This window comes from Corythoichthys intestinalis, chromosome 21 (assembly GCF_030265065.1).
Source record: "Corythoichthys intestinalis isolate RoL2023-P3 chromosome 21, ASM3026506v1, whole genome shotgun sequence".
In the NCBI taxonomy this organism is placed as follows: Eukaryota; Metazoa; Chordata; class Actinopteri; order Syngnathiformes; family Syngnathidae; genus Corythoichthys; species Corythoichthys intestinalis.
The window spans coordinates 34989400-35017142 of NC_080415.1; the positions used below are offsets into that span (position 1 = coordinate 34989400).

The 27743-nt window shown below is 40.3% G+C and overlaps 2 protein-coding genes across 4 annotated transcripts; both read left to right on the forward strand.

The window, feature by feature from the left end:
- The first annotated feature begins 242 nt into the window (after window positions 1-242).
- Window positions 243-12786, forward strand: LOC130909134 (zinc finger protein ZFP2-like). Of its 3 annotated transcripts, XR_009061697.1 has the most exons (6): window positions 243-646; window positions 734-936; window positions 4027-4137; window positions 4200-4323; window positions 8212-10664; window positions 12386-12786. XR_009061697.1 is itself a non-coding variant. In XM_057825242.1 (5 exons), exons 1-5 carry the CDS (start codon window positions 637-639, stop codon window positions 9987-9989), a joined length of 2226 nt encoding a protein of 741 aa, XP_057681225.1. In that variant the 5' UTR covers window positions 243-636; the 3' UTR covers window positions 9990-12786. The 3 variants fall into 3 exon arrangements, 2 of the variants coding, with proteins under 2 accessions (XP_057681225.1, XP_057681227.1); XM_057825242.1 differs by having other exon boundaries at window positions 8212-12786; XM_057825244.1 differs by lacking the exon at window positions 243-646 and having other exon boundaries at window positions 792-936; window positions 4031-4137; window positions 8212-12786.
- A 1798-nt stretch (window positions 12787-14584) lies between these two features.
- Window positions 14585-27458, forward strand: LOC130909104 (zinc finger protein 271-like). The gene is made up of 7 exons (XM_057825183.1): window positions 14585-14819; window positions 15339-15541; window positions 20596-20709; window positions 23031-23126; window positions 23345-23455; window positions 24789-24912; window positions 25158-27458. Exons 1-7 carry the CDS (start codon window positions 14792-14794, stop codon window positions 27158-27160), a joined length of 2679 nt encoding a protein of 892 aa, XP_057681166.1. The 5' UTR covers window positions 14585-14791; the 3' UTR covers window positions 27161-27458.
- The last annotated feature ends 285 nt before the right edge of the window (window positions 27459-27743 follow it).

Consider the following 27743-nt stretch of genomic DNA (forward strand, 5'->3'; position numbering starts at 1 on the left):
GCACTGACACAAAATGGCCGATAAGTGATAACGGCCACCCCAATTCACTGACTGCACTATTACGCATCTGGTTCTCCTAATATGTGGTATCGTTGGAATCTTGTTTAAAAGTGCCTGACTGGAGTGAATGGAGTGGGCTCGACTTTTATAGTCAATGTGCTTGCTCAAAAGAGCAAATGTAATGCCTTTAAGTTTTATTTTATTCTTGTCTTGCAAATAATGAATTTTACAGCGCTGTAATTTTAATTTTTCATGACCTACGAATCCAGGCCTTTCCGCTCACAGGACGTTTGAAAGTTGTAGTCTGAAAGTTTTTGAATATGAATGAACGAATCATTTCGTAAAACGTGCCCGTACAGCGTGACCTGCAACTAGGGCGTTACGTCATCAGTATGCGCTGAACAACGGAAGGACCCACGAGCGATAACTTTCTTGACTGTAAACAAAATCATTTTGAGTATCGTCGGAAAATCACCGCTCAATTAGCGAACGCTAACATGTTTTAAAATAAGTGAACGATATTTGAACTGATGTAGACTGACGTAGTTTTAAACTCCAACGACGTGTGAAAAGACAAGTTGATTTCTCAAAAAGTGGCTACATTCGATTTACCCACTGGATTTGAAAGGCAATCAAATGAATACAGGTACATGCATTCCAAATATATAGGAACAACGAGAGTATTGTTATTTGATGCTGAATGAACCTACTTTATTATTACTTTTTTATTTAGGTGTCCAACTTCCTCTTTCGTCCCTGCGCCTGCTGGTATCACCAGTTCAGCTTGTCTCTGCGGCAATCTGGCAGACAATTGAGCAACGAGTTGAGGCTGATTATGGGATGGTCGAGGAGTTTGTTTCTGTGGTTACAGACACCGTGCCAGAGCTGCTTACCAACTCTCAGCGAACCCAACTCCTCCTGGGCCTTAGAACGCGGGTGAGGTGATCACCCAAAACCTAACCCTAACTCATTATGTTGTTTTTAAGCCGTTATTTTTAATAAATAATTTCTGCTATTGCAAAATAACTGCTATTGGTTCTAATCAGGCTCCTTTAGAATGAAAAACGAATCTCTTTGCATTCGGATTCGACTATTGTTGACAAGCTGACATCACATTGAATTGACAATTAATGCAATTTTCAGCCTTTAAGCCGCTACTTTTTTCACTCATTTTGAATCCTGCGGCTTATTCGTTGATTTATTTGGGTTGATAGGTAACACATTATTTGACAGCGGCGTCATTAAACTGCCATGAGACCGTCATAATGACATGACAGTATCATGAGCGTGAATGAATATGACCGATGTCAATACGTGTCATCCTGCAAATGATGTCACTAACTCCATTTATGTTCAGCTTGACTCTTTTACATCCATTCAAAAGTGAGATAATTTGCTGGATGACACAAAATGATATGTCATAAGCATTTATTAATGCTCATGGCAGTATCATGTCATAATTATAATGGTCTAATGACAGTCTTATTGCGCCACTGTCAACTAAATTGTTACCAAATACAGTGACTAGCAATTGATGAAACAACTGGAACAGTAACTGAAGAAATGATTAGCACAGAACATGAATTTTGATTGTTATTTGCATTTGTAGCGCTGCAATGCATGCTAGGAGGCATGTTGGATGACAACAGTGTTGACAGCAAGTGGCAGCAAATGTTGACTGTCTCCTCCAAGGCAACATTGATGGCCAAATGAAGCTTCTTGAAGCGATGGAGTTTTTCAGGCAGTTGGTTGAAAGCTTCATGGTGCTTCATTTGGTCTTATGACAGTATGTGTCGGCCGGCAAATTATGTCACTAACTCCATTTATGTCCAGCTCGGATCTTTTACATCCATTCAAAAGTGAGATAATTTGCTGGATGACACAACTTGATATGTCATAAGTAGGGTTGTTCCGATCATATTTTTTTGCTCCCGATCCGATCCCGATCATTCTAGTTTGAGTATCCGCCGATCCCGATATTTCCCGATCCGATTGCTTTCGACATACAGTACATAAGTACTGTATTTGTTTATTTTGACAATAAATCCTCAAGATGACATTTACATTATTAACCTTCTTTCTGTGAGAGGGATCCACGGATAGAAAGACTTGTGACTTTGTATATTGTGACTAAATATTGCCATCTAGTGTATTTGTTGAGCTTTCAGTAAATGATACTGCAGCCATGCCCCAATGCATGATTGGAAGTGGAACCATGATGGGAAGTGGAACCATGACTGTGCGTAGTGCTAGCAATTCATATATCTTCTCTGCGTTGGGAAATAAAACAAGGTGTTAAGAAAAAGATCAAATGCGACCTTGCTTCCCCACATTGCCTCCCTTGATATTTTTAATTGTAGGGAGAGGAATTGTAAGGCTTTAGCCAATTAAAATAAGCCTCCAAAGGCTGCCAAAATTCACTCTACTTATTTTACGCTGCCTTTTCTCTCTCTATATAGGTAAAATGGCTCCATTACAGATTGAGCGTGATAATGCGTGAGTGGGTAGTGCAACGCATGCATTAATTGCGTTAAAGTTTTTAACGTGATACATTTAAAATAACTTATTACCGCCGTAATAGGGATAAATTTGGTAACTCTACCTTAAGCCTAAACTAAAGACTCTGGATGAGTGTAACATATTATGTCTGTAACGTTAAATACAATTAGAAAACGATTAATTAAAAAATATTCTGTATATATATTAAAAAAAGGCATGGCCGATATTTTTTTGCTGATTCTGATACTTTGAAAATGACAGGATCGGACATCTCTAGTCATAAGCATTTATTAATGCTCATGGCAGTGTCATGTCATAATTATGATGGTCTAATGACAGTCTTATTGCGCCACTGTCAAGTAAATTGTTACCAAATACTATAACTAGCAAGTGATGAAACAACTGGAACAGTAACTGAAGAAATAATTAGCACAGAACATGAATTTTGATTATTTACTTTTGGAGCGCTGCAATGCATGCTAGGACATGTTGGTCGACAAGAGTGTTGATAGCAGGTGGCAGCAGAGATTGACTGTCTCCCTGAAGGAAGCAGTGATGGCCAAATGAAGCTTCTTGAAGCAATGAAGGTTTTTAGCCAATTGGTTGAAAGCTTCATGGTGGTTCATTTGGTCTTATGACTGTCAAATAAAGTGTTGCCGGTTAATATCTTTTGGTGTAAATATCCCATAATACAGTGAGAACTAGGGGTGCAAGATATCCATTTTTTGAAACCGATATCGATAAATTCCTGTTCCTCAAAGCCGATACAGATACAATAAGCGATAATTATATATATACTTTTTAAATGAATATTCATCTGAATTTTTGAACACCTGTAGGTCAAAAATACGAGTGGTGGATTTGAATATTGTGCTTTGTCAGCAGATAAAACATTCGGTGCAACAGGAAAAGGAGACTTTTGTGGTCTTGGTCCATGAAACAACTTTCTTAACCTGGCAGTTATAGGACAGCAAAACTATCAATAACCACGAGGCCTCTCAAGAACTTGTAAACATAACACTAGAAAATGCAAACATTTGCTAATTGCCATAGTAATGTATATCACTTAGTGATGGAAAAATACGGCCTCTACAACAGTAACAAAACTTTGCATACTGGCAAAACAGGAGTGGAAACAAACGCACACATCCCAATCCACCGACACCGTGCCAAAATTAATATTAATAGGCCCGATAATATATATTGTTATTGGATTTATTGGGATGACGTTATAATTCCTAATAGCGGACCGATAATTATCGTGCACCTCGAGTGAGAACAGCTGCAGCTTATATTTCAGTTCGGCTTATCTATAAACAAATGCCGTTTTTGTGTCAAATTTGGTGGGTGGCGGCTTATTGTCAGGTGTGCCTTAGAGTCTGAAAATTACGATAAATACAAAAATCTGGGTTATTTTTCCAAGTGGTTCTCTTTTTTTCTTGCAAGTCTAGACGTGTGAAAAAAAAAATTCTATTGCATTTTAAAATAGCTCTTAGAAACTGAACATGCTGTAATCGGTGTCTCCAGAAAGGTTGTCCCAATGAGTCCCGCCCGTCATACAACGAGGCTCTCAAGTCCCTCATGGAGATATTGCTGTCCAGACTGGAGGGATTTCTTCCTGGGCAAACCTTCAAACAGGTACATACGAGAAAACGTTTCAATCTTTCAAATAAATTGCTCACAAAACTGTTTTCATTTAGGTCGCCTCCACTTGTGATGAGGTGTCCTCTGCTCTGGGAGAATGCTTGAAGTCCATGCACGGCTATGATGAGCTCAAAACCGTGCTTCATTATCATAAGAACCAAAGCCAACATAAACACATAAGTAAGTTTTTTCCGGCTACTTTAGAGTGTAAAAATAATAACTGCAATTAATCCACTGCATTTTTTCTCCTATTATAAATTTTCAATTTCTTTTGCCAATTGATTGGCAGCAGTGTTGTTTTTGGCAGCCCTTTTAATTTTATTGTTAATGTAAATAATTAAAGGTTTCCAACAATTTCAAATAAACATAGACAGATGAGCACATACAGTGCTAGCCAAAAGTATTGGCACCCCGACAATTCTTGTCAGATAATGCTCAATTTCTCCCAGAAAATGATTGCAATTACAAATGCTTTGGTAGTAATATCTTCATTTATTTTGTTGGCAATGGATAAAAAAAAAAAAAAACACAAAAGAGAATGAAAAAAAAATGTAATCATTATCATTTTACACAAAACTCCAAAAATGGACCGGACAAAAGTATTGGCACCCTCAGTCTAGTAGACAAAATAACTGCGAACAACCGCTTCTGGTATTCATCAATGAGTTTCTGACAATGCTCTGCTGGAATTTTAGACCATTCCTCTTTGGCCATCTGCTTCAGGTCTCTGAGATTTGAAGGATGCCTTCTCCAAACTGCCATTTTCATATCTCTACAAGTATTCTATGGGATTCAGGTCTGGACTCATTGCTGGCCACTTTAGATATCTCCAGTGCTTTCTCTCAAACAATTTTCTAGTGCTTTTTGAAGAGTGTTGTGGGTCATTGTCCTGCTGGAAGACCCTTGACTTCTGAGTGAGACCCAGCTTTCTCACACTGGACCCTAAATTATACTGCAAAAGTTGTTGGTAGTCTTCAGACCTCATAATGCCACGCACACGCTCAAGCAGTCCAGTGCCAGAGGCAGCAAAGCAACCCCAAAACATCAGGGAACCTCCACCATGATTGACTGTGGGCAACGTGTTCTTTTCTCTGAAGCCCATGTTTTTTCCCCCCTGTAAAATCTATGTTGACGCCTTTTCCCAAAAAGCTCTACTTTTGTCTCAACTGACCAGAGAACATTCTTCCGAAATGTTTTTGGCTTTCTCTCTTTTTTATGTCTCCGGGTCAGAAGTAGGGTCTCCCTGGATATCCTACCATAGAGTCCCTTTTGATTTTGACGACGACGGATAGTATGGGTTTACACTGTTGTACACTCGGACTGCGGGACGGCTTGAACTTGTTTGGATGTAAGTCGAGGTTCTTTATCCGCCATCTGTACAATCTTTCGTTGAAATCGCTCTTCAATTTTTCTTTTCTGTCCACATCTAGAGAGGTTAGCCACAGGGCCATAGGCTTGATGACATTGCGCACGGCATTTCTAATTGCAGTCATTCTCTGGGAGAAATTGAGCATTATCTGACAGAATTGCAGGGGTGCCAATACTTTTAGCCAGCAGTGTACAGTGGGACAAATAAGTATTTAGTCAGCCACTAATTGCACAAGTTCTCCTAATTGAAAAGATTAAGAGGCCTGTAATTGTCAACATGGGTTAACCTCAACCATGAGTGACAGAATGGGGAAAACAAACCAGAAAATCACATTGTTGATTTTTAAAGAATTTATTTCCAAATTAGAGTTGAAAATAAGTATTTGGTCACCTACAAACAAGCAAGATTTCTGGATGTCAAAGAGGTCTAACTTCTTCTAACGAGGCGCCACTCGTTACCTGTATTAATGGCACCTGTTTTAACTCATTATCGGTAAAAAAGACACCTGTCCACAACCTCAGTCAGTCACACTCCAAACTCCACTATGGCCAAGACCAAAATGCTGTTTAAGGACACCAGAGACAAAATTGTAGACCTGCACCAGGCTGGGAAGACTGAATCTGCAATAGGTAAAACACTTGGTGTAAAGAAATCAACAGTGGGAGCAATAATTAGAAAATGGAAGACATACAAGACCACTGATAATCTCCCTCGATCTGGGGCTCCATGCAAGATCTCACCTCGTGGCGTCAAAATGATAACAAGAACGGTGAGCAAAAATCCCAGAACCACACGGGGGGATGTAGTGAATGACCTACAGAGAGCTGGGACCACAGTAACAAAGGGTAAGTAACACAATGCGCCCCCAGGTACTCAAATCCTGCACTGCCAGACGTGTCCCCCTGGTAAAGAAAGTACACGTCCAGGTCCGTCTGTGATTTGCTATAGAGCATTTGGATGATCCAGAAGAGGACTAGGAGAATGTGTTATGGTCAGATGAAACCAAAATAAAACTTTTTGGTAGAAACACAGGTTCTCATGTTTGGAGGAGAATTGCATCGGAAGAACACCATACCCACTGTGAAACATGGGGGTGGAAACATCATGCTTTGGGGCTGTTTTTCTGTAAAGGGACCAGGACGACTGATCTGTGTAAAGCAGACATTCCCAAAGTGCGGCCCGGGGGCCAAATGCGGCCCCTGGTCAAATTTCATCCGGCCCCCAGCCTCTGTCATGAGATCAATAATGTCTGGCTCGCACACAGATTTATTAAATTGGTCAGCAGTACTGCTTACACATTAAATGCTTCTCCTCATTTACCCACTAAACGGCAGCAGCCCTCTAAGCAACATTACCCCGTGTGACCCTTGACTTCCAATTTTCTAAAATGGCAACAACAAAAAACAAAGTTGACTGCGACGGCCGACGCTTCAAGGATAGGTGGATATTGGACTATTTCTTCACTAAAATACGCAACAACTGTGTCTGCCTCATTTGCAAAGAGACAGTCGCTGTTTTCAAAGAGTTCAATGTGAGGCGAGACACGCTGACATGTACGACAAGATTACAGGGAAGATACGCAGCGAGAAATTGAAGCAACTTGAAGCTAGTTTAATTCCACAGCAGCAGTATTTCGCAAGATCCCGAGAGTCGAAAGAGAACGTCACAAAGGCTAGTTGCGAGATTGTTAAAATTATGAATAAAAATAAATAAATAAATAAAGCAAATGTGACACACAGAATGGCCTGCTAAAACTTGCTTAAATATATTGTTCTACGTAAAGGACGTCAGCCAAGGTCGGCCCCCCACATTTTTACCACACCAAATCTGGCCCCCTTTGCAAAAAGTTTGGACACCCCTGGTGTAAAGGAAAGAATGAATGGGGCCATGTATGGAGAGATTTTGAGTGAAAATCTCCTTCCATCAGCAAGGGCATTGAGGATGACACGTGGCTGGGTCTTTCAGCATGACAATGATGATCCCAAACACAGAGCCAGGGCAACAAAGGAGTGGCTTCGTAAGAAGCATTTCAAGGTCCTGGAGTGGCCTAGCCAGTCTCCAGATCTCAACCCCAAAGAAAATCTGTGGAGGGAGTTGAAAGTCTGTGTTGCCCAACGACAGCCCCAAAACATCGCTGCTCTAGAGGAGATCTGCATGGAGGAATGGGCAAAAATACCAGCAACATTTTGTGAAAAGCTTGTGAAGAGTTACAGAAAACGTTTGGCCTCCGTTATTGCCAACAAAGGGTACATAACAAAGTATTGAGATGAAATTTTGGTATTGACCAAATACTTATTTTCCACCATGATTTGCAAATAAATTCTTTAAAAATCAAACAATGTGATTTTCAGTTTTTTTTCCCCACATTCTGTCTCTCATGGTTGAGGTTTACCCATGTTGACAATTACAGGCCTCTCTAATATTTCAAAGTGGGAGAACTTGCACAATTAGTGGTTGACTAAATACTTATTTGCCCCACTGTATGTCTGGATTTGAAGCCTGATTGAAACTTGTCAAAGATGGCGTTAGCCCCTAAGAAGATTTGTAACTGAATAAAAACAATTTATTCCAAGACTTTGGAAAGAAAAGGCAAGTGGAAGACTGGTCTAAAATTGGACTATTTCAAGATTAGGTTCTACTTATTTAACTCTGAGCCACATGTTTTTGTAAAATGTTGTATTTTTTTTTTTGCTTCACAGATATTCCTTCAGATGATATCTCTGCTCCCGAGCGTGCCGCAGTTAAAGATCATTGCTTTCAGGAGACCACGACATTCACAGCTTCTCCAAATGAAGAATCTATATCAGACACTGCAGATCAGCTCGGGAGAGAGAGTGACGAATCTTACGAAACTGACGAATGGGATTCAGAAGAAACCACGGACAAGGAAGACAACACTGACGTCCCTGGTCCTAAAATGGATAGCTGCGCTCAAGGAAAAACACTTGACGGATGCTCACCATCTCGACCTGTTCGTTCAAACCGAGGTCTTAAAATGAAAATGATTTTGATGGAAGAAAAAAAAGGACTTAACGGTGAAGAAAATCGCCCAGTGGAAAAAAACCCTCCCAGTCAAATACAAGCGCCGATAACGAGTACTCCCGATTCTTCAGATAACAAAGACGACGGAGGCGAATGCTCGTCTTGGTCTTTCTACACGGATGATGACTCTCTGAGTCTCAGTTCATGGTCAAGGAACTCTACCCTCTCGGATGACGACGTACCCGAAGTCACACGTGACAGCTCATCTCCGATCTCCTTACACGAGGACACTTCTGACATAGAAACATATAAAGCTATCCCCATAAAGAAGGTCCCTCGCCGAAGCGGTCCTTCCAAAAAACCCCGTAAAACCAAATGCTTCATCTGTAACGAGCAAGTGAGCACCAACTTAGACCACCATATTAAAACAATCCACTTCCCAAACGGTGACTACACCTGCCACAAATGCAACACCAGGTATAAAAGTCTCGCATCTCTCAGGACGCATTTAGTCAAAACATGCTACGACCAAGCTCAGCAGCAGTTAGCGCTTTACAAGTGCGACCTCTGCGAAAAGGGCTTCAGGTACAAGGTATCGCTAGACGCCCACAAACAGACTCACAACGAACTCTACTGCAGCGTATGCCGGAAGGTCTTAAAAGATGCGGCAACTCTTGAAAGACACAAAGCTTCCCACACCCAAACCGGCTTTCACTGCACCCGTTGCGAGGAAACCTTCCCTGGTTTTAAACCCTTGCGCAGCCATTACAACCACTTCCACAATCTTAGCAAACCCTTTCAGTGCAAATGTTGCTCCAACACGTACTCCAAACTGGAGTATTTAATCCGACACGAATGGAGGAGCAGCGGTCATTTACCGTTCCAATGCAATATTTGCAGTATGAGATTTAAAAACGACAGCACTCTGGTTTCGCACCAAAGGGTTCACACGAAGGAGAAACCCTACCTCTGCGGAGATTGCGGCAAAACCTTCTCCCAAAGAACCAATTTTCTACGCCACTACCGTTTCCTCCACGGCGATTCTAAAAACGAAAAGAAATACTTCTGCACGGTTTGTCAGTCGTCCTTTAAAGCGAAAGGAGCGCTTACGAAGCACCATAAAAAGAAACACCTCAAGGAACTCGTCCGCCATCTCTGTCCGTATTGCGGGAAGACGTTTTCCGCCTCAGCTATCGCTAGGCATAAATTGTTACACACCGGAGAAAGGCCTTTGAAATGCAGCGTTCCCGGTTGTGACAAATCTTTCTTGTCAGCTCCCGAGAAGAAAAGACATGTTCTCATGCACCACTCCACCGAACGACCCTTCAAATGCGATACCTGCGGAAAGGGCTTCATCACCGTCGGTTTTCGGAATGCGCATAGTAAAGTACATTTGGGCAAGAGGCCGTTTCAGTGCTACATCTGCTTCAAGGCTTTCCCAAAGCTCTACAATTTGATTAGGCACAAACAGCTCGTACATGCAATTTCAAACTAGAAAATTAGCCAGACTTTTGGAGGCGGCACGGTGGCTGAGTGGTTAGTACGTCTGCCTCACAGTTCTGAGATGAAGGGTTCAATCCCAGGCTTCGGCCTTCCTGTGTGGAGTGTTTTCTCCGGGAACTCTGTTTTTCCTCCCACATCCCAAAAACACGCATAGTAGGCTAATTCATCCTTCTGCTGTGAATTGGAATGAGTTTATCCCTTGTAGGCAGGGCCGGCCCAGCCTATAGACCCTACTCACCTACGTCACAAAATGGGCGTGTCGCTGTTTCCGGCCGCCATATTGTACCTCTTTTTCAGACCTATTCTCATTGTTTTCAATTAGTCGAGCAAGTTATAGAGCAATTCATGGAAGCCCCGGTGTTATCTGACGCTGTAAACTCATTGGATCCGTTGCATAAAAGGCGTTACGTGGAAAAGCTTCAGTTTATCCATTCGCCAGATCCGTATTTGATGCCTAAATCGATGTTTTTCGACCCGCTGGCTTCGCCGTCTTTGCCTGACATCTGCTATCCTGATATTTACAACTATCTTGTCCACACAAAATCAGCCTATTCTCACGAAACTTTGAAAAACTTTAAGAGCTTGGAGGCTTATAAATGCTACGTTGCTGGTTGGGTGAAACAGGTCCTCGTACACGAAAATTCGGCTGGAATCTTGTGCTCGGAAGGTGAGTTACGAAATTTTCAATTCAAAATCTTTTGTTCTTGCTAACATCCACTGTCAAGTCTAATGTATTTCATGTCATTTGTCAATGGAGCTAGGGCTTTTAATGTTTATATGGTTTAGCGATAGCACTCTCACTACATACATACGTGTATGTTGTCGGCGATTAGCCTAGCAGTGATCTTAATTGTGGTTGTCAGCCCAAAACCCTCTAAATATATATTAAATGCATCTTACCAGATATAAAATGACTACTACATAATCTGTGGTAGTCGTTTGGAGCCCAGTTTTCTCGTCGAATTGCAGCAGTCAATCTCGGTCTCCTCTTCGGCTCTCTCGGAATACGGTAAAAATTCAAGTCTCTCCGTCTATCTTCTCTGTTTTTGCAACCGACCGCCACACACGACTTCACCATTTTGATTATTAATGTTAACGAGCAGAAAAACACGCCATAATAGGAGGAATTTACGAAGCGCTAATGCATTAACATGACTAGTATCCGGACAACATGGCGCGGGGGCGTGGCTGTGACGTCACGTGAGTAGGGTCTATAGACCCTACCCACCGACGTCACAAAATCACGTGCTCGCTGTATGGTTCTGCCCCCTTGTCCGTCATTTTGTGTCTGTATTATCAATGGTCTCAATTGATCGAGCAATTTATAATGCATTTCATGGAAGACCCGGTGCTTTCGGATGCCGTAAACTCAATTAATGCGTTGCATAAAAGGCGTTATGTGGAAAAGCTTCAGTTTACCCATTCGCCAGATCCATATTTGATGCCTAAATCGATGTTTTTCGACCTGCTGTCTCCGCCGTATTTGCCTGACATCTGCTAGCTACCCTGATATGTACAACTATCTTGTCCACACAAAATCAGCCTATTACACGAAAGTTTGAAATACTTTAAGAGCTTGGAGGCTTATAAATACTTCGTTGTTGGTTGGGTAAACAGGTCCTCGTCCACGAAAATTCGGCAGGAATCTATCTTGTGCTTGGAAAGGTGAGTTACGAAATTTTCAATTCAAAATCTTTTGTTATTGCTAACATCCACTGTCAAGTCTAATGTATTTCATGTCGTTTGTCAATGGAGTTAGGGCTTTTAATGTTTATATGGTTTAGCGATAGCACTCTCACTACATACATACGTGTATGTTGTCTGCGATTAGCCTAGCAATGATCTTAATTGTGGTTGTCAGCCCAAAACCCTCTAAATATATATTAAATGCATCTTACCAGATATAAAATGACTACTACATAATCTGTGGTAATCGTTTGGAGCCCAGTTTTCTCGTCGAATTGCAGCAGCCCATCTCGCTCTCTTCTCTCCGGGTCTCTCGGAATCCGGTAGAACTTCAAGTCTCTCCGTCTATCCTCTCTGTTATTGCAACCGACCGCCACACACGCCTTCACCATTTTGATTATTAATGTTAACGAGCAGAAAAACACGTCGTAAATAGGAGGAATGTACGTAGCCGTAACAGGTAAACTTGATGTGTTGACGGACAATTGGGCGGCACCAGTCAGGAGGAAGGAGTTGTGACGTCACGTGGGTAGGGTCTATACAAGCTTAACACCATCTACCACGTTAATTATCACCTTTACAATACATTGTAACACCCCTACCTTGTATAATTTAGCTAAATATGAGTATACTGTTGGTATGGACATGCTGTAGTCTATCTCTGGGCTACACTAACGAAGTTGTAAAATTCTCCTTTCTTAGCAGTTAAATGCCACACCGCCGGACAAACCATTTGTCTCTTACATCATGACTGTGGACCCACTGTACTTTTGACGTCATGTGGCAATAAAGCTTTCTATTCAACTCAAGCAACGCCTGTTGTCTGCTTTAATAAGTCCATTACTTTACACCAGGGGTCCCCAAACTTTTTCATGTGAGGGCCACATAACTTTTCCCTTCTCTGATAAGGGTCCGGGGTCAGTTTGTAACAGAAAACAATTGCAGGAGTGCCTAAATATACAAATTTATTGTTTTTCAGAAAGCCACAATCAAAAAACCCTTTCTGGATTCTTCACGGAACAAAAGTAAATAAAATAATATAATGATAAAACTATTAATTAAATAGATAATAACCCAACAACCCTCTCTGGGTTATTCACAGAAAAAGCCAGGAAATAACACAAGTAAAAAAGAAAATTGTTCTGGGGGCCGGAACAAATGTGGAGGCGGGCCGTATCCGGCCCGCAGGGTGTAGTTTGGGGACCCCTGCTTTACACTATCGGAAGTCACTGAAAAATATACAGTATTTTTGGCATAGTTATTTCTAATGGAAAACAAAACAAAATCAACTGGAAGAAGTGACACAAAATCGGCAGAAGATATTCATTATAGTATATTGCCAGCCATGTACAACAATAGACGTCCCAATCGATTTAAATTAGGAGGACTTGTTGTGAATGTTCATATTTCAGTGCCATTGACGGCGCTAGATGTCCATTCCATTTTGACTGTTCATCTGCCTTCTCCCAGTCAAAGTGGATTGGACATCTGGCGCCGTTCGTGGCACTGAAACACGAGTTAATGAAGTGACCCAAATCCTCCCTGATTAATAGGAAGTGACCCAGAAATGCCCTAAAATTAACTGGAAGTCACCCATAATTTACAGGATGTGTCCCGTAATGACCCTAAAATCATGAAGTGACCCAAAGTTAACTCATTGCCAGCCACGTACAACAATAGACATCCAATTAACTTAAACTGGGAGGACTGTCAGGGAATGTTCATGTTTCAGAGCCATTTTGACCGGATTTGCCCTCTCCCAATCGAAGTGGATTGGACGTCCATCGCCGTCAATGGCACTGAAACATGAGTCAACAGTGAAGTGACCCAAAAACCACATCCAGATTAATAGGAAGTGACCTGTGGAGCACAGCACTCACTTTTTACGGAAATTTCATTTACTAGTTATTTGATGATAATAAATGCAATTATTATATTACAGTGATCTCTCGCTACTTCGCGCTTCAAACTTCACGCCCTTAGTCCATCACTGATTTTTTCCAATTTAAAAAAAAAAAAAAGTAGTTTATTTAAAAATGATCATATACTGTATATGCATACATGTACAAATCATTGTTTTTTTTATATATATATTTCTCACTTGTGTTATAATTGTTACATTTGCAGTGTTTAAAAACCATTTATCAAAAGATACATAAATGTTTTTTTTTTTTTTTAAATATACTTTGGGGGAAAACATATCTTATATGTATCGCTTTTAAATGCTTTTGAATCTGAATAAATACATTGAACATTCAAACAAACAAAAAAAGTAAATAAGTTCCGCCTCTACTTCACGGATTTTTGATTTTCGCGGTGGCGGGCGGTCCCCATTAACCGCGAAAAACGAGGGGTCACTATTATTTATAAACTACAGTGGGGAGAACAAGTATTTGATACACTGCCAATGGGAAAACCTATTGGCAGTGTATCAAATACTTGTTCTCCCCACTGTATATATTATATTATATTATATTATATTATATTATTTATTATATTATATATAAAGATATAATGCTGCCTTCAAATGTTCTGGGAAAGATGACCCTTACCACTTTCTAATTGGTAGTTACAAGTGCGTCGTGTTCATGTGCTTTAGTTGACGTAGCAAAAACAAAAACAAACAAAAAAACATTCTAGACACGGATTTCCTTTGGGTTTTTTGCGTGGTCAAACAGTTTCAGAAAAAAACGGTATTCCAGTACAAAATACGCCTTTCGAATCGATAAGTGGTATTTACTATAATCGCGACATCACTTGAAGGCAGCATAAAGCCGTATTTCCTTGTATATCGGGCGTTTGTGTATATAAAGCAAGTAAATGAATATTTTATGTAAATACGCTCTGTGTGACATTGCTCAACATATGTTTTATTTAATCTGTATCAATATTTGACAACACAGTTTGAACAGGATGTGGAACTGTTAGTTCAAACTAATTTGCAGTCGGACTGTTATTCCAGGTGGAACGCTAAAATAGACGCTGACGCACTAGGCTCGATTTCCTTCGGTCTTTTAAATGTCCGCGACCGAAAAGTTATCGTGGCGATAAAATTTCGGCGCACACATGCACATTCCTTCGACAATGGTGTAATGTGAATAAATAAGGATGGATGAAAGTTCCTCCGAGCAACCCGGTGAGTTGAAAACTGGCAAGATTAGTTTAGCTAGGCCGCAACACATCGGCGGGCGGGAATAGCATTGCTAATTCACATTAGTTAGCACTTAACTGCTAAAAAAGCTTTATTTGCCGCACGGAAACAGTCTAAATCACTTTTCATACATGACATGCGGCTAACTTTAAGGGTCGTTTGTTTCAAATTACATAGTTATCCTTTTAATTTAGACGTAATCTTCCGCTATGTTAGCACGAAGTTGCTAAAATTAGCATCAGATTTAGATCGCTTCCAAGTAGCGTGTTTACGTCGTTCAAATTTTAGAATGGAGGATTATTAGCTACCGCTAAATGAGCATTTACGCAACAATAGTTCGGCATACTTGTTTAATTGAATCGGTATTGACTTGTGGTGTTTCCTAAGTGATGAATAGGTCGAATTAAGTACATTTGAGTAGGTTTTTGCGCTAGCGACATGAACACACTTCCTCTCAAATGTGTCAGAATTGTTGTGACAATGTTTAATTCTTGCTACGCTCAGGTCCATCACTCCCCTTCCCCACTCTGCGGTTCCTGGTTCCGCCGATTCGTCTGGTGTCTGCGGCCATCTGGCAGACGATAGACCACAAACAAGTATCGGATTATGGGATGCTTGAGGAGTTTGTGTTTTCGGTCACTGAAGTTGTGCCTCAACTCCTTTCAACTAGGCAACGGGCAGAACTCATTTTAGGTTTAAGAGCACGGGTAAGAAAAATCTCTGGTCTTCACGTTGTAATGCTTCGTCATCTATTGAAAAGTGTGTGTTACATAAGAAGTGTGGGTTATGCTGTACTAGGGCTGCAGCTAGAGCTGGGAATCTTTGGGCACCTAACGATTCGATTATGATTATGATTCAGAGGCTCCGATTCGATCACAAAACGATTATTGATGCACCCCCCTCCTTTTATTTTTATTTTATTATTTTTTTTAATTAAATGTTTTATACATTAGTTCCAAAATTGTTCAAAAATACTCTCAGGCTAAACCAAACTACTATTTCAGTATCAAGTTAACATATAGCAGTAAACAAATATACAAAAATAACAGTAAATAAAAAAACTCCAGTCCCCATTCTGTATCAGCAGCTTTAAACTGCATTAAATTAATTTAATGTTGTGAATCAACCGGTAAAATTGCTCCCGTTATTCCATAATTTCCCTTTTGTCTACTTTCGACATGTGAAAGTTTTAAAACTATTTTAAAGATAGATTCAAGTCGATAGTTTACCGATTTAGGAGTATTTTAGATAAAAAGTTAATTAGGTTCGCTTGGAAGGTTTGCTACAACAGCCTTGCAGGGAAGTGTACTGCTTTAAGATGGCGGCCGTTTACTAACGCCTGCACCTAGCTTTTTGTAGATGTGCTGCTAACGCTACCGAATCTAGAATGCATCTAGTCCTATATAAATGATATCTACCGTAACATTATGTGGATGTACTTTGTAGCAGCTTTTCGGCAGCAGTCAGGTATGTTGTTGTGTTTTTTAAAAATTTTTTTATCTCGTGGCATGAGTTGAGCTACAGCCGTGAGTTGAGCATTAGCATTACCCGAGGGGCCAGGTAATGAGAAGCATGATGTTTAGCTAGTCTCGCTTCGTTCCTCATTGCGTCCCGAAGACCGCGCGGCACGCTGAGTGTGTTGTACTTCCGCTTTACTTGGCATATTTCAATAATCAGAATTTGGATGTTTGTGAATCCTTCTCGAATCTTCCACGGCTGAATCGCGATTAATCTAAGAATCGGAAATTTTGCACACCTCTAGCTGCAGCTATCGAATATTTTAGCAATCGAGTAATCGACTGAAAATTCTATCGATTAATCGAGTAATTGGATAAAACATATTTTTTTTAGGTAAAGAGCAATTATAAATATAACTGAGAAAAGAAGACATTTAATGTAATATTGAACCATTTTCAGTCAATCAATGTCTTTATTTTCAATGTGCATTGTTGAAAACAGCCAACAATTGCATGTCAAATGTGACTAAAAAAAAGACTAGTTCACTGCTTTCACTCCAAAAACATTTAGATCTTATAAAAAATATATATACATTTTAGGGCTGTCCCAAACGACTAATTTTCTCCCGATTAGTCAGCCGACTAATTTTACGATTAGTCGACTAATCTAATAATTTTTTTTTTTTTAACTAATTTAGCAATGAAATTTTTGTTGACGCTTATCAATTCACAAAAAACGTATTGGAACACTCAAATTATTTATTAAAGTACAAATAAACACGTAAATAACAATAATAAATCACAAATAAACTGAGTTCAAATGCTGATAGAATTAACTAGTGTAGCCTCCCGATTGAAAAGATGGTCTCTTAAACTGATGGTTTACAACTTTTATTCCATCCTTGATGTAAACACACTGTAAGAGCTACGGTGCACACAAATAAAGCAACATAATTAGAAATTAACAAAAACTTTTCACCTTTTTCCTTTTAAACCTTATTTATATATCAAGTTTGGACACCCCTTGGTCTAAACTGTAAGTCTTTATAGGATTTTGAGTTTTTGCAGTGTTCAAAATAAATGCTGTGCTGTATTGGAGCACAATAGGCACCTGTGCTACTTGGTGTTTTATCCAGCAATGACTACTGAGCTAAAATTGACAGTTAGCATTATTATGTTTTTATTTTACACCCTAATCACTCTACAGCGCTGTTTTCACAGATTAAATAAAGCCTGTACGTAAGACACGTTAGCCACGCATTGACAGTGGTCTTAATAGAAACCTAGCCCGCCACAGGGCTAACATTACGTGAGCGAGTGACAGTAACGTTAATCTTATTTATGAGCGCTCAGAAGTGTACTGCTTTAAGATGGCGGCTGTTTCATTAACGCCGCCGACTCGGTCATTTCGCATCTAGTTCTACGTACATGTGATATCTATGACACGGATCAGACGCTACCTGCTAGGCTGCTACCACCGTGGCAATATGCAGCTGTAGTTTTTAAGCAACGTCGGCGCAGTTTGTAACGGCTGCCGGCTGCAGTAAGGTATTTTTTTATTGCTTCTTCCTCTACGCACGTGACGTCAGCGCGTTGTCCCGCATTAAAAGTAGTCCGGGCAAAACGTGATGCTTAGAGCTGGCAAAATGAAACGATTCCTCGGGGAGAATAAAATTACTCGGATCAGTTTTTAAACTCGAGTTACTCGAGTTGCTCGAGTATTCGTTTCAGCTCTATGCTGTACTGTAGTTGTTTTTTAAGTAGTAGTAGTATTAAAAAAAAAGTGATTTCAACTGTGTTTTAGAGCTGCACGGTTTTGCTAAATACAATTTTTCTAACAAATTTTGCTCTTCAATTAGCTGTTGCTACATGTTGTACAGTGCTACCTCTACATACAACGTCAATTCGTTCCAGGACCTTGTTTGTAAGTCGAAATGGTCATATGTCAAGCAGGATTTTCCCATAAGAATACATTATAATTTCATTGGTATGTTCAAGGTATCCAGCCTTGTGCACTATTATTATTGCCTTTTAATGAAGTACCACAAGTGATTGTAAATTGTTGGGATATGTATTGCCCGAAACCTTCACACAGTAGCTGAGGTATGGCATTACTAATGAAGAGAAAAATATGGCGTGCTTTTATAATTTAAAAAAGGTTTAGTATTGTTCAGTAGTCCAACAATTTTTGCCAGTTTTATTTTTACATTCCTCCAGTTTTACACCTAAAAATTTAGTCTGTCATTCGTTCAATTTCGCTATTATCTATGTTTGGAATTGATTATTTCGACAAATATGACATTATTTACTACTTTTCACCGTATTAATCAACACAAGCACAACCTTTTGTATTATCAAAGTTGCCATTATGTCACTCAAAGTAAATGAAAGCCACAATTTGCAAATAAAGACTTCGCAGCAGACATTTTGTCAATGCCAGTGTTCTGCCAAAATGTGCTACACCGGCGAAACGTGCTACAAGCGGCGAATTTGACACCCAAAGTACTACCATGCACTTTCAGCTTTTTTTGTTTAGATGCATATAGGAAAAATGTTATAATATCAAACACGCTACGTGACTAATATCAACACTCTCATTTAAGGCTAATAAAAGAAAACAATACTTAACAGTATGAGAGGGAAACACATGCAAAAAGTATTTTGAGGCAATGAAAAAGTAATAAAAGACTTACTAATAAAAATAGTAAGTGCTCGCCGCTTTTAACTGGCGTTGTGTAGACATTTCGCTGCGTAGCACCGGTGCTAGTTTAGCTAATCAAATGTGTCTGAAATTTCCTGCCCTTTCTCGTTGCCATTAATAATAGAGGTCGACCGATATGGGATTTTCAAATGCTGATACCGATCTCTAAAAAAAAAAAAAAATTGTGGATTGCCGATACCCAAAGCCGATTTTGTAAGCCAACCTTTGAGGCCGATTTACTTTTTCTTTTAAAGCACGTAGATTATGAAAGGCAGTTTTAAAAAAATTGCATCAACAGTAGGGTTGCAGCTATCGATTATTTTAGAAGTCGATTAACCTATCAGTTCGAATAATTGAGCAATCGGGTGAGGAACATTTTATGCGTGGCAGAATCAAATTTTAGAAGATGTAAAACAAAGGTTTGCTAAGATTGCACTTTCAGAAGAGCATTAAATGCAAATGCAGAATAAAATTCCCCGAGTGTTTCTTCAAACTATGCTTAATTGCACATAAAAATAAATAAATGAAGATAAAAGCACAACAAAAGAACAATTGGCTAACTTGCGTCGCAAACGTCTTCTAGCTTAAATGCTATAAAATGCGATTTAAAAAATTTTTTTTTACAATGCTCTTAACAAATTGGGCAAACACATATTACTACAAAAAATGGCTAAATATACCTATAAACTAAATTACAAATGCATTAAAGAAACATAACTCAAACAAAAACATACATTATGTTGGTCTTAACAGGGCGCAGCTGGATTCAGCCGTGAGATATGTCATATTCACTGTTGCCACTAGAGGGCAGTGTATCCACCCAAATCAATAAAACTAAATTCAAACCAAACCGTGAACACCAATCTAATTAAACGAATACTTGAAGCAGCAAAATTGAATTTAAGTTTTTTTCTAATTGAATTACTCAAGAACACCAAAAAAAAAAAACGTGCAGTTAGCATTTATTTGACTTAAATATTGCGAACTATTTTTCTAGTCTGTGGGCAAATTAGCGTCCGCCATATGTAAACAAAGACCTTTTTCCGTTGAAAATTCTTGTGAATAAACGCTTAAATCGCTGAATTCTTTATAGATATGGACGTAAAACAGTCTCAATTCTTTGTTAAAAGCAAAAAACCGGGCAGTTAGCAGGTATTTTGCTTAAATATTGCGAAGAACAATGCTAATGCTGTAGCGGCTAATTTCTCCCATTGGTTTTAAAATGCATGCATGCATGGTGAGAAAAATATAATATTTACCTTGAATCCTTGACCAAATCACTCCTGAGACAATCTTTCCTGTTTGTATGCAGTACAGCTTTCGTACTTTTTCAACCTAAATCCGGCGTTATATTGCTGCATGTGACTGACTGCTAATAAATGAAGCAGGGTGTGGGATGGCCCTCATCGGGAAGGCGTGACGCACTGAATGGCGAATGTGTCACGTCAAAATTTTATTAAGTCTGTGGCTGGATGATACAATATATATACAGTATATTTTTTTTGTGTGTACGTAAAGACTTTATTTTATTAACTGTATTTTACATGAATGCTCTTAATACTAAACCTTGTCTTTGAATATTGTTTTCTTGTCCTGACTGCAGCTCATTCTGGAGCTTTTCCGCTCTGAGGAGACAGCCAACATAGAGACCATTCAGCCGCACCTTGACCGTATGCAAAATCTTCAAGCACTGTGGAAAATAGAGCAAAGTGATGTGGTAAACATATTTGAAACTTTCCTTGCTTTATCACTAGGGGTGTGACAATACAGTACCTGACAAAAGTCTTGTCGCTCGTATACACATGGACCTGAAGTGTCCCTTTAATATATTTTTAATCAATATTTTCTTACAAGGAATTTTAAACCCAACAGGTTTTGGAATAACATTTCAGTGCCAAACAAAACTGTTGAAAAGTGTTTTGATGTTTATAGCTTGGTAAAGCCCTTTGAGTCAATTTTTGCAAAGACATAAGTCTTGTTGTCTTGTCAAATGATGCACACAATCCCAGATTAGAGCTTCACCTGTTACCAATAATGGATCAATTCACTCTCAGGTGTCTATTAAAAGAACCCCAGTGCACTAGACTGCCACATCCACTGCAACCTGACCTCTGAAAAGATGCCTAAGATTCCTCCTGAGACCAAAGTGTTAATTATCAAGAGCCTGAAACCAGATCCCCTGCAGATGTGGCAGACAGCTTCAATGTGTTTTGGTGTCAGGTACAGAGGATAAAAAAATTATATGAATAGACTGGAGACGTTTTTGACAAGCCCAGGTCAGGCAGACCCCGCAAGACAACTGCTTGGGAGGACTGGTTGTTGGCTAGAAAATCCAAAGCCAGACCTTTTTCCACTGCAGTAGAGCTCCACGAGACCTGGTCACCTGAAGTCCCTGTGTCAACCAGAGCAGTCTGTCGAATTCTGTCTAGAAATGGCCTCCATGGTCGAATCAGTGCCCAGAAACCAGCATTGAACAAAAGACAATAAAAAAAAAACGTGTGGCATTTGCCAAGGCCCACAGCCTGTCAAAAGGATGGACGCTGGAAAAGTACCAAAAGGTGGATTTTTCAGATGAATCTTCCATTGAATTACACCACAGTCGCCACAAATATTGCAGGAGACCTACTGGAGCCCGCATGGATCTGAGATTCACTCAGAAAACAGTGAAGTTTGGTGGTGGCAAAATCACGGTCTGGGGTTACATCCAGTATGGGGGTGTGCGAGAGATCTGCAGGGTGGAAGGCAACATAAATAGTCTGAAATATCAACAAATCTTAGCTGCCTCTTACATTCCTAACCATAAAAAGAGATAAAATCTGCTGCAGGATGGTGCTCCATCGCATACTTCAATCTCTATCTCAAAGTTCCTCAAGGCAAAGAAGACAAAGATCCTCCAGGACTGGCCAGCCCAGTCACCAGACATAAACATCATTGAGCATGTCTGGGGTAGGATAAAAGAGGAAGCATGAAAGACGAAACCCAAGAATGTTGATAAACTCTGGGAGGCATGCAAGACTGCTTTCTTTGATGTTCCTGATGACTTCATCAATAAATTGTATGAATCCTTGCCGAACCGCATGGATGCAGTTCTTCAAGCCCATGGGAGTCATACAAAATATTACAAATTGATCTCACAGCAACACTACTTAATTCGCTTATGTTATGTAAGATATTTTTGTATTTGAAGTTCATTTTTTGTTCAATTTTCAGGCGTTTCTTTCTTCAGTGAAACAAATATATTTTTGTACATTCAACATCATTTGGGAGGATCTTAGCTTTCATAGGAGCCATTTCTGAAACCAACTGAATAATTAAAAGTCAGGTTATTTGCAATTGTTTCTACAAAATGGATAAGCAACAAGACTTTAGTCAGGGACTGTATATTGGAAAGGTGGTATATCGCGATGCTTTGTAGCCTGTAAGTTGTCAATGTACTCCACCAAGAGTTGATATATCGTCTTAAAAAGATGTCAATGGTTAAAAAAAGAAAACAAAACAAGTTACTACCAAAATCTTCCACTAGACTAGTGTCAGTTAACTCATTGGCTGCCATTGACGCCCAGTCCATTTAGACTGGGAGGGCCGAATGAACTTTTGAGTTTGAGTCACTGCTATTCATTCCCATATGTGCCCCAAAAATCTTACTGTATGTGACCCTGAAATTCCCCAAAATCAATAGAGAGTGACTGAAAATCAACAGCAAATGAGCTGAAATGCTCCAAAATGAACTCATTGGCTGCCACTGACAGACATAGACCTCCAATCTGTTTGACGGATTGGGCGTCTACTAGTGATAAACTCACAGCAGAAGGATGAAAATAGCTTGTTTTTCTGTTTATTACTCGTAGAATGTTTTTCTGACCCGTGTATCGACAATATCGACATATCGTGAGATCATCGTTATCGTCCCATCCCTAGTTTTATCATCCACTAGCCCTTTAAAGAGAGACATGTTATGCTTGTGTACCCACCCCACCAATTGATTTTGTCAATTCAACCACTGAAGCTTTGTCTATTTTGACCCCTTTTGTCTTGTAGACTGGGAATGCAGAAGCAGACATTTCAGAGTCTCATTTTATGATCCTTGTACGAAATCTGTTGAGAAATTCAGAGGAGAGAAAAACCTTTTTTCAAGTAAGTTAGTTTTCTTTATTTTAAATAAAAATATGCTGTTGGTGATGACTGCTAGTTCAACGTCTTTGGCTTTAAATAAATAAACAATGGAAGTTTGTTGGTACTCAACAGCAATAAGATATTTTAAATTAAGCATATTTCGCTTATTTTACTATTTCATTAGATTGTTTGCCTTTCTTGGCCATCTCAGAAGTTAATTGTGAATTTTCTTTGTGCAGGATGTTTTTCCGGGAGACTTTGGTCCCACATATGACAAAGCAATCAAGACATTGATGTGGCTGTTTCTGTCCAGGCTCGAAAAGCTTTTTCCAAGTCAGTCTCTCCAACAGGTAGGTCACACACTAGGTTCAACGTTTTTTGCTCTGAACAAATCGTTCAAACACGTATTCTCACAAAAGAACAGCTAAAATACCTATAAACTAAACTTCAAATGCACATAAAACCAAAACATATTGGCTCACACAAAAACTGACCTTATGTTGGTCTTAACAGGTAGCAGCTGGATTTAGCCATGTTCAGTAGGTTAATTCATATTCACCATTGCCACTAGAGGGCAGTCTATCCACTCAAATTAATAAAACTAAATGCAGCACTTTCAAAACAAACCATTGCAACTAGGCTTGTTCAGATAATTTTTTTTGCTCCCGATCCAATCCCGATCGTTTTAGTTTGAGTATCTGCCGATCCCGATATTTCCCGATCCGATTGCTTTTTTTTTTTTTTTTGCTCCCGATTCAATTCCAATCATTCCCGATAATTTTTCCCGATCATATACATTTTGGCAATGCATTAAGAAAAAAATAAATAAAACTCGGCCGAATATATACATTCAACAAACAGTACATAAGTACTGTATTTGTTAATTATGACAATAAATCCTCAAGATGGCATTTACATTATTAATTCTTTCGTGAGAGGGATCCACGGATAGAAAGACTTGTGACTTTGTATATTGTGACTAAATAATGCCATCTAGTGTATTTGTTGAGCTTTCAGTAAATGATACTGCAGCCATTCCCCAATGCATGATGGGAAGTGGAACCATGATGGGAAGTGGAACCATGACTGTGCGTAGTACTAGCAATTCATATATCTTCTCTGAGTTGTGAAATAAAATATCAGTATCATTTTCCTGAAAGCTCAACAAATACACTAGATGGCAATATTTAGTCACAATATACAAAGTCACAAGTCTTTCTATCCGTGGATCCCTCTCACACAAAGAATGTTAATAATGTAAATGCCATCTTGAGGATTTATTGTCATAATAAACAAATACAGTACTTATGTACTGTATGTTGAATGTATATATTCGTCCGAGTTTTATTCATTTTTTTCTTAATTCATTGCCAAAATATATATGGTCGGGAACAATTATCGGGAATGATTGGATTTGAACCGGGAGCAAAAAAAAAAGCAATCGGATCGGGAAATATCGGGATAGGCAGATACTCAAACGAAAACGATTGGGATCGGATCGGGAGCAAAAAACCATGATTGGAACAACCCTAATCATTACAGCAGATAGCCATCATTGGCCTTTAACACATTGGCTGCCATTGACGTAACTAACTATTCAATCCATTTGAACTGGAAGCACTGTTAATTGCAATCAATGATTTGATTTCGAAACACAAACGACCATTTTTCTTTCCTCTACAGATCGCCTCATTGCTAAGTGATTCCTCTACAGTTCTCAAAGATTGTATGGAGTCTTTCACCCAATCTGAGGGACTCAAAACTGCATTGGACACTCACAAAGACCTCGGCCAACTGGAGGATGTTGGTAAGCATATAAGAAAAATCAGGCATGAAAATCTCTCACCTTTCGGCGAAATTCGCCTTTTAAAAGTCAAAAAGGGTGATCTACGTGAATTGTGTAGATCCGAGGAGAAAATTTTCAAGGGGGGGTTGGTGGTTCCCTCATTTTCGATTTCGGTCCAGAATTTTCATTCTGTTGCATCCTTACTAATTATACCTCTAGTATTCCCTTGTCCCTGAATTTTAATTTTACCTTCTTCCTTTTTCCAGAACCTTGTGAGGTCGATAGCGCCATTTTGTCTGCACTTTGCCTCCCTCCCGGGGAACAAGAAGTCGTCGTCAATGAGCAAGCTGGAACGAATACAGAGAATGTCGTGGTTTATACAGACTGCACAGAGATGGAAGTCGAGTCTGGCAACAAAATGCCATTGTCCGAGACAAACGAGGAAAAACCGTGGTCGGGACCTGGTGAAGAAGAAAAGCCAGATGATGGTAATGCTCCGGAAAGCACGGCTGTGGATAATTGTGAAGTAGAACACCATGACAGCCTATCCGAAACTCTAATCATTGGGGAGGACGGAAAAGTGACGGTGCTCGACAGCTTGGTAAAGACACCGACCAGACGCGGGAGGAAAAAGAAGCGTCTTGACGACGAAGATTTTCAAATGCCGGCAAGCGCCGAGGATCCAGACTTCGAGTTGCTGAAAAGACCGGTGCGAAAGAATCGCGGCCTCAAAATGAAGCGACTCCTTTCGCAATGGAGAAAATCTGGACGGTCACCGTCCACCGGCAGTGCTAACAATAGTGAAAAACCATTTCCGGGCTCCCTCGACTTGGAAAAAAGCGACGACTTAGACGATAGAACGTGCAACGTGTGCGGCAAGGTGGTGAGCCACGTCAAATTCATGGAGCGCCACATGAGTCAACATACGGAAGAACTGACTTACTCTTGCACAGTGTGTCAAAGAAGTTTCAAGAATTTACACTTCTTACAGAAACATAAGTGCCAAAGCGAGACGGAAACCCCGAAGGACGACGCGGAAACAGCCGGAGACGAGGACGATAAGTCATCCATTCTAATCCCGGAGCCGGGCAACGAAGTCGTGTCGCAAGACAGTACCGCGGACGACCCCGATTACTCGCCCGCGGGAGAGAAGAAGTCCTCCAAAGAATCAGGACAGAAAAGCCCAGAGGACAGTAAAAATATCTTGGACGGACCGTTCTATTGTCCCCACTGCAGCGTGGAGTTCAAGTGCAAGCAGACGTTTCGCTTTCATTTAAGAAACATCTGTTACAACGAGCAACAGGTGGATCCGGATCAACCCGAAGACATCAGGCATTGCTTCCGGTGCAACGAATGCGACAAGGCTTTCAAGTATAAATCCACCTTGGATTCCCACAAACAAACGCACAACCCGCTCTACTGCGAGGTCTGTATGAAATTGGTGCGCGACTCCGACGCGTTGGCCATGCATAAAGAATCGCACACGCCGTTCCAGTGCAACCAGTGCGACGACAACTTCCCCGTCTTCAAGGCGCTGCACAAGCACTACATCGACGTCCACAATCCCGCCGAGCCGTTCACCTGCACCTACTGCCAGACGACGTTTGCCAGTCTGAAGCGCTTCATCCGACACGAGTGGAAACACACCGGCTACCAACCGTTTCAGTGTCCCCACTGCAAGAAGAGATTCCGATCGTATTCCGACCTGGTGGAACACCAGAAGAAACACACCAAGGCGTATCCGTTCCTCTGCTGGGAGTGCGGGAAGAAATTCCGACACGGAATCACTCTGACGAGGCACGTCGAACGCGTGCATCAGTCCGGCGACCCTCAGAGCGAAAAAGCTTTGCCGTCGTTTAACTGCGGCCAGTGCGGGAAGAACTTCTCGTCGAGACGCTGTCTCCTGAAACACGATAACTTCCATCACAAAGGCATGCGCTTCCCTTGCGAGCATTGCGGAAAGGGTTTCTTCGGGAAAGACGCGCTGGTTAGGCATACGTTGATCCATACGGGCGAAAGGCCGTTCAAATGCGACGACTGCGACAAGTCTTTCCGATCTTCGGCCGAACTGAAAATCCATCGCAGATACCACACGGGGGAAAGGCCGTTTAAATGCGGCATCTGCGAAAAGGGTTTCGTCCAGTCCTGTTTTCTCACGCTACACATGCGAACCCATACTGGGGAGAGACCGTATGTTTGCGCTGTCTGTAACAAAGCGTTTTCCAGTTTACACGGCCTGAAAAGGCATCGCAGGCTCGTCCACGCATAATCCACTCGGATGTGGATTCTACTTTATTAAAAAGAAAACAGTGGTAATGTAAGACTTTGTGGCTTGAAATACGTTGCTTATGAATATTTGAGAAACTACGACAAACGTGGGGTTGAGGTTAGGAAAGAATAATAATGAGCTGTTCTGTGGTTTTCTCAGCATCAACTATAAAAGTGTAAATTGCCCCAATATTGTGACTGTATTTTTTACAGAAATGTTTGCTGTAGTTCTACATAAGGTTAGTATGTACAAATGAGATAACAAGAACTTGTCTGGGAATAAATTCATTTTTCTTCAACTATTTGGCATTTCAGTTGGTTTTTGACTTGGAAATGGATGAATTTTGACACTAAGATGCAAGTATTTGATTAGCATTTATAAATAAATGTTTCTTAGCGCAGTGGTCCCCAACCTTTTTTGCACCACGGACTGGCAATGTGTGGTAGAAAATGACAGTAAATATAAAATAAGACGTCGAGGCTGGAAACGAAATTTAAAGTGCTTGGATAATGTCCCTCGTCATACACTGGATCAACATTTTTTTAACAGCGGCCTCTCCTAAGACTTGTCGGCAAATATCCGT

Bases quoted from the DNA above. Each gene is read 5' to 3' on its own strand.
- LOC130909134 (XM_057825242.1), top strand. The intron at 937-4,026 runs GTGAGGTGATCA...CGGTGTCTCCAG, and splicing joins TCCTGGGCCTTAGAACGCGG to AAAGGTTGTCCCAATGAGTC. The intron at 4,324-8,211 runs GTAAGTTTTTTC...TTTGCTTCACAG, and splicing joins AAGCCAACATAAACACATAA to ATATTCCTTCAGATGATATC.
- LOC130909104 (XM_057825183.1), top strand. From the start codon at position 14,792: ATGGATGAAAGTTCCTCCGAGCAACCCG. The intron at 20,710-23,030 runs GTAAACATATTT...TTTGTCTTGTAG, and splicing joins AAATAGAGCAAAGTGATGTG to ACTGGGAATGCAGAAGCAGA. The intron at 23,127-23,344 runs GTAAGTTAGTTT...TTCTTTGTGCAG, and splicing joins AGAGAAAAACCTTTTTTCAA to GATGTTTTTCCGGGAGACTT.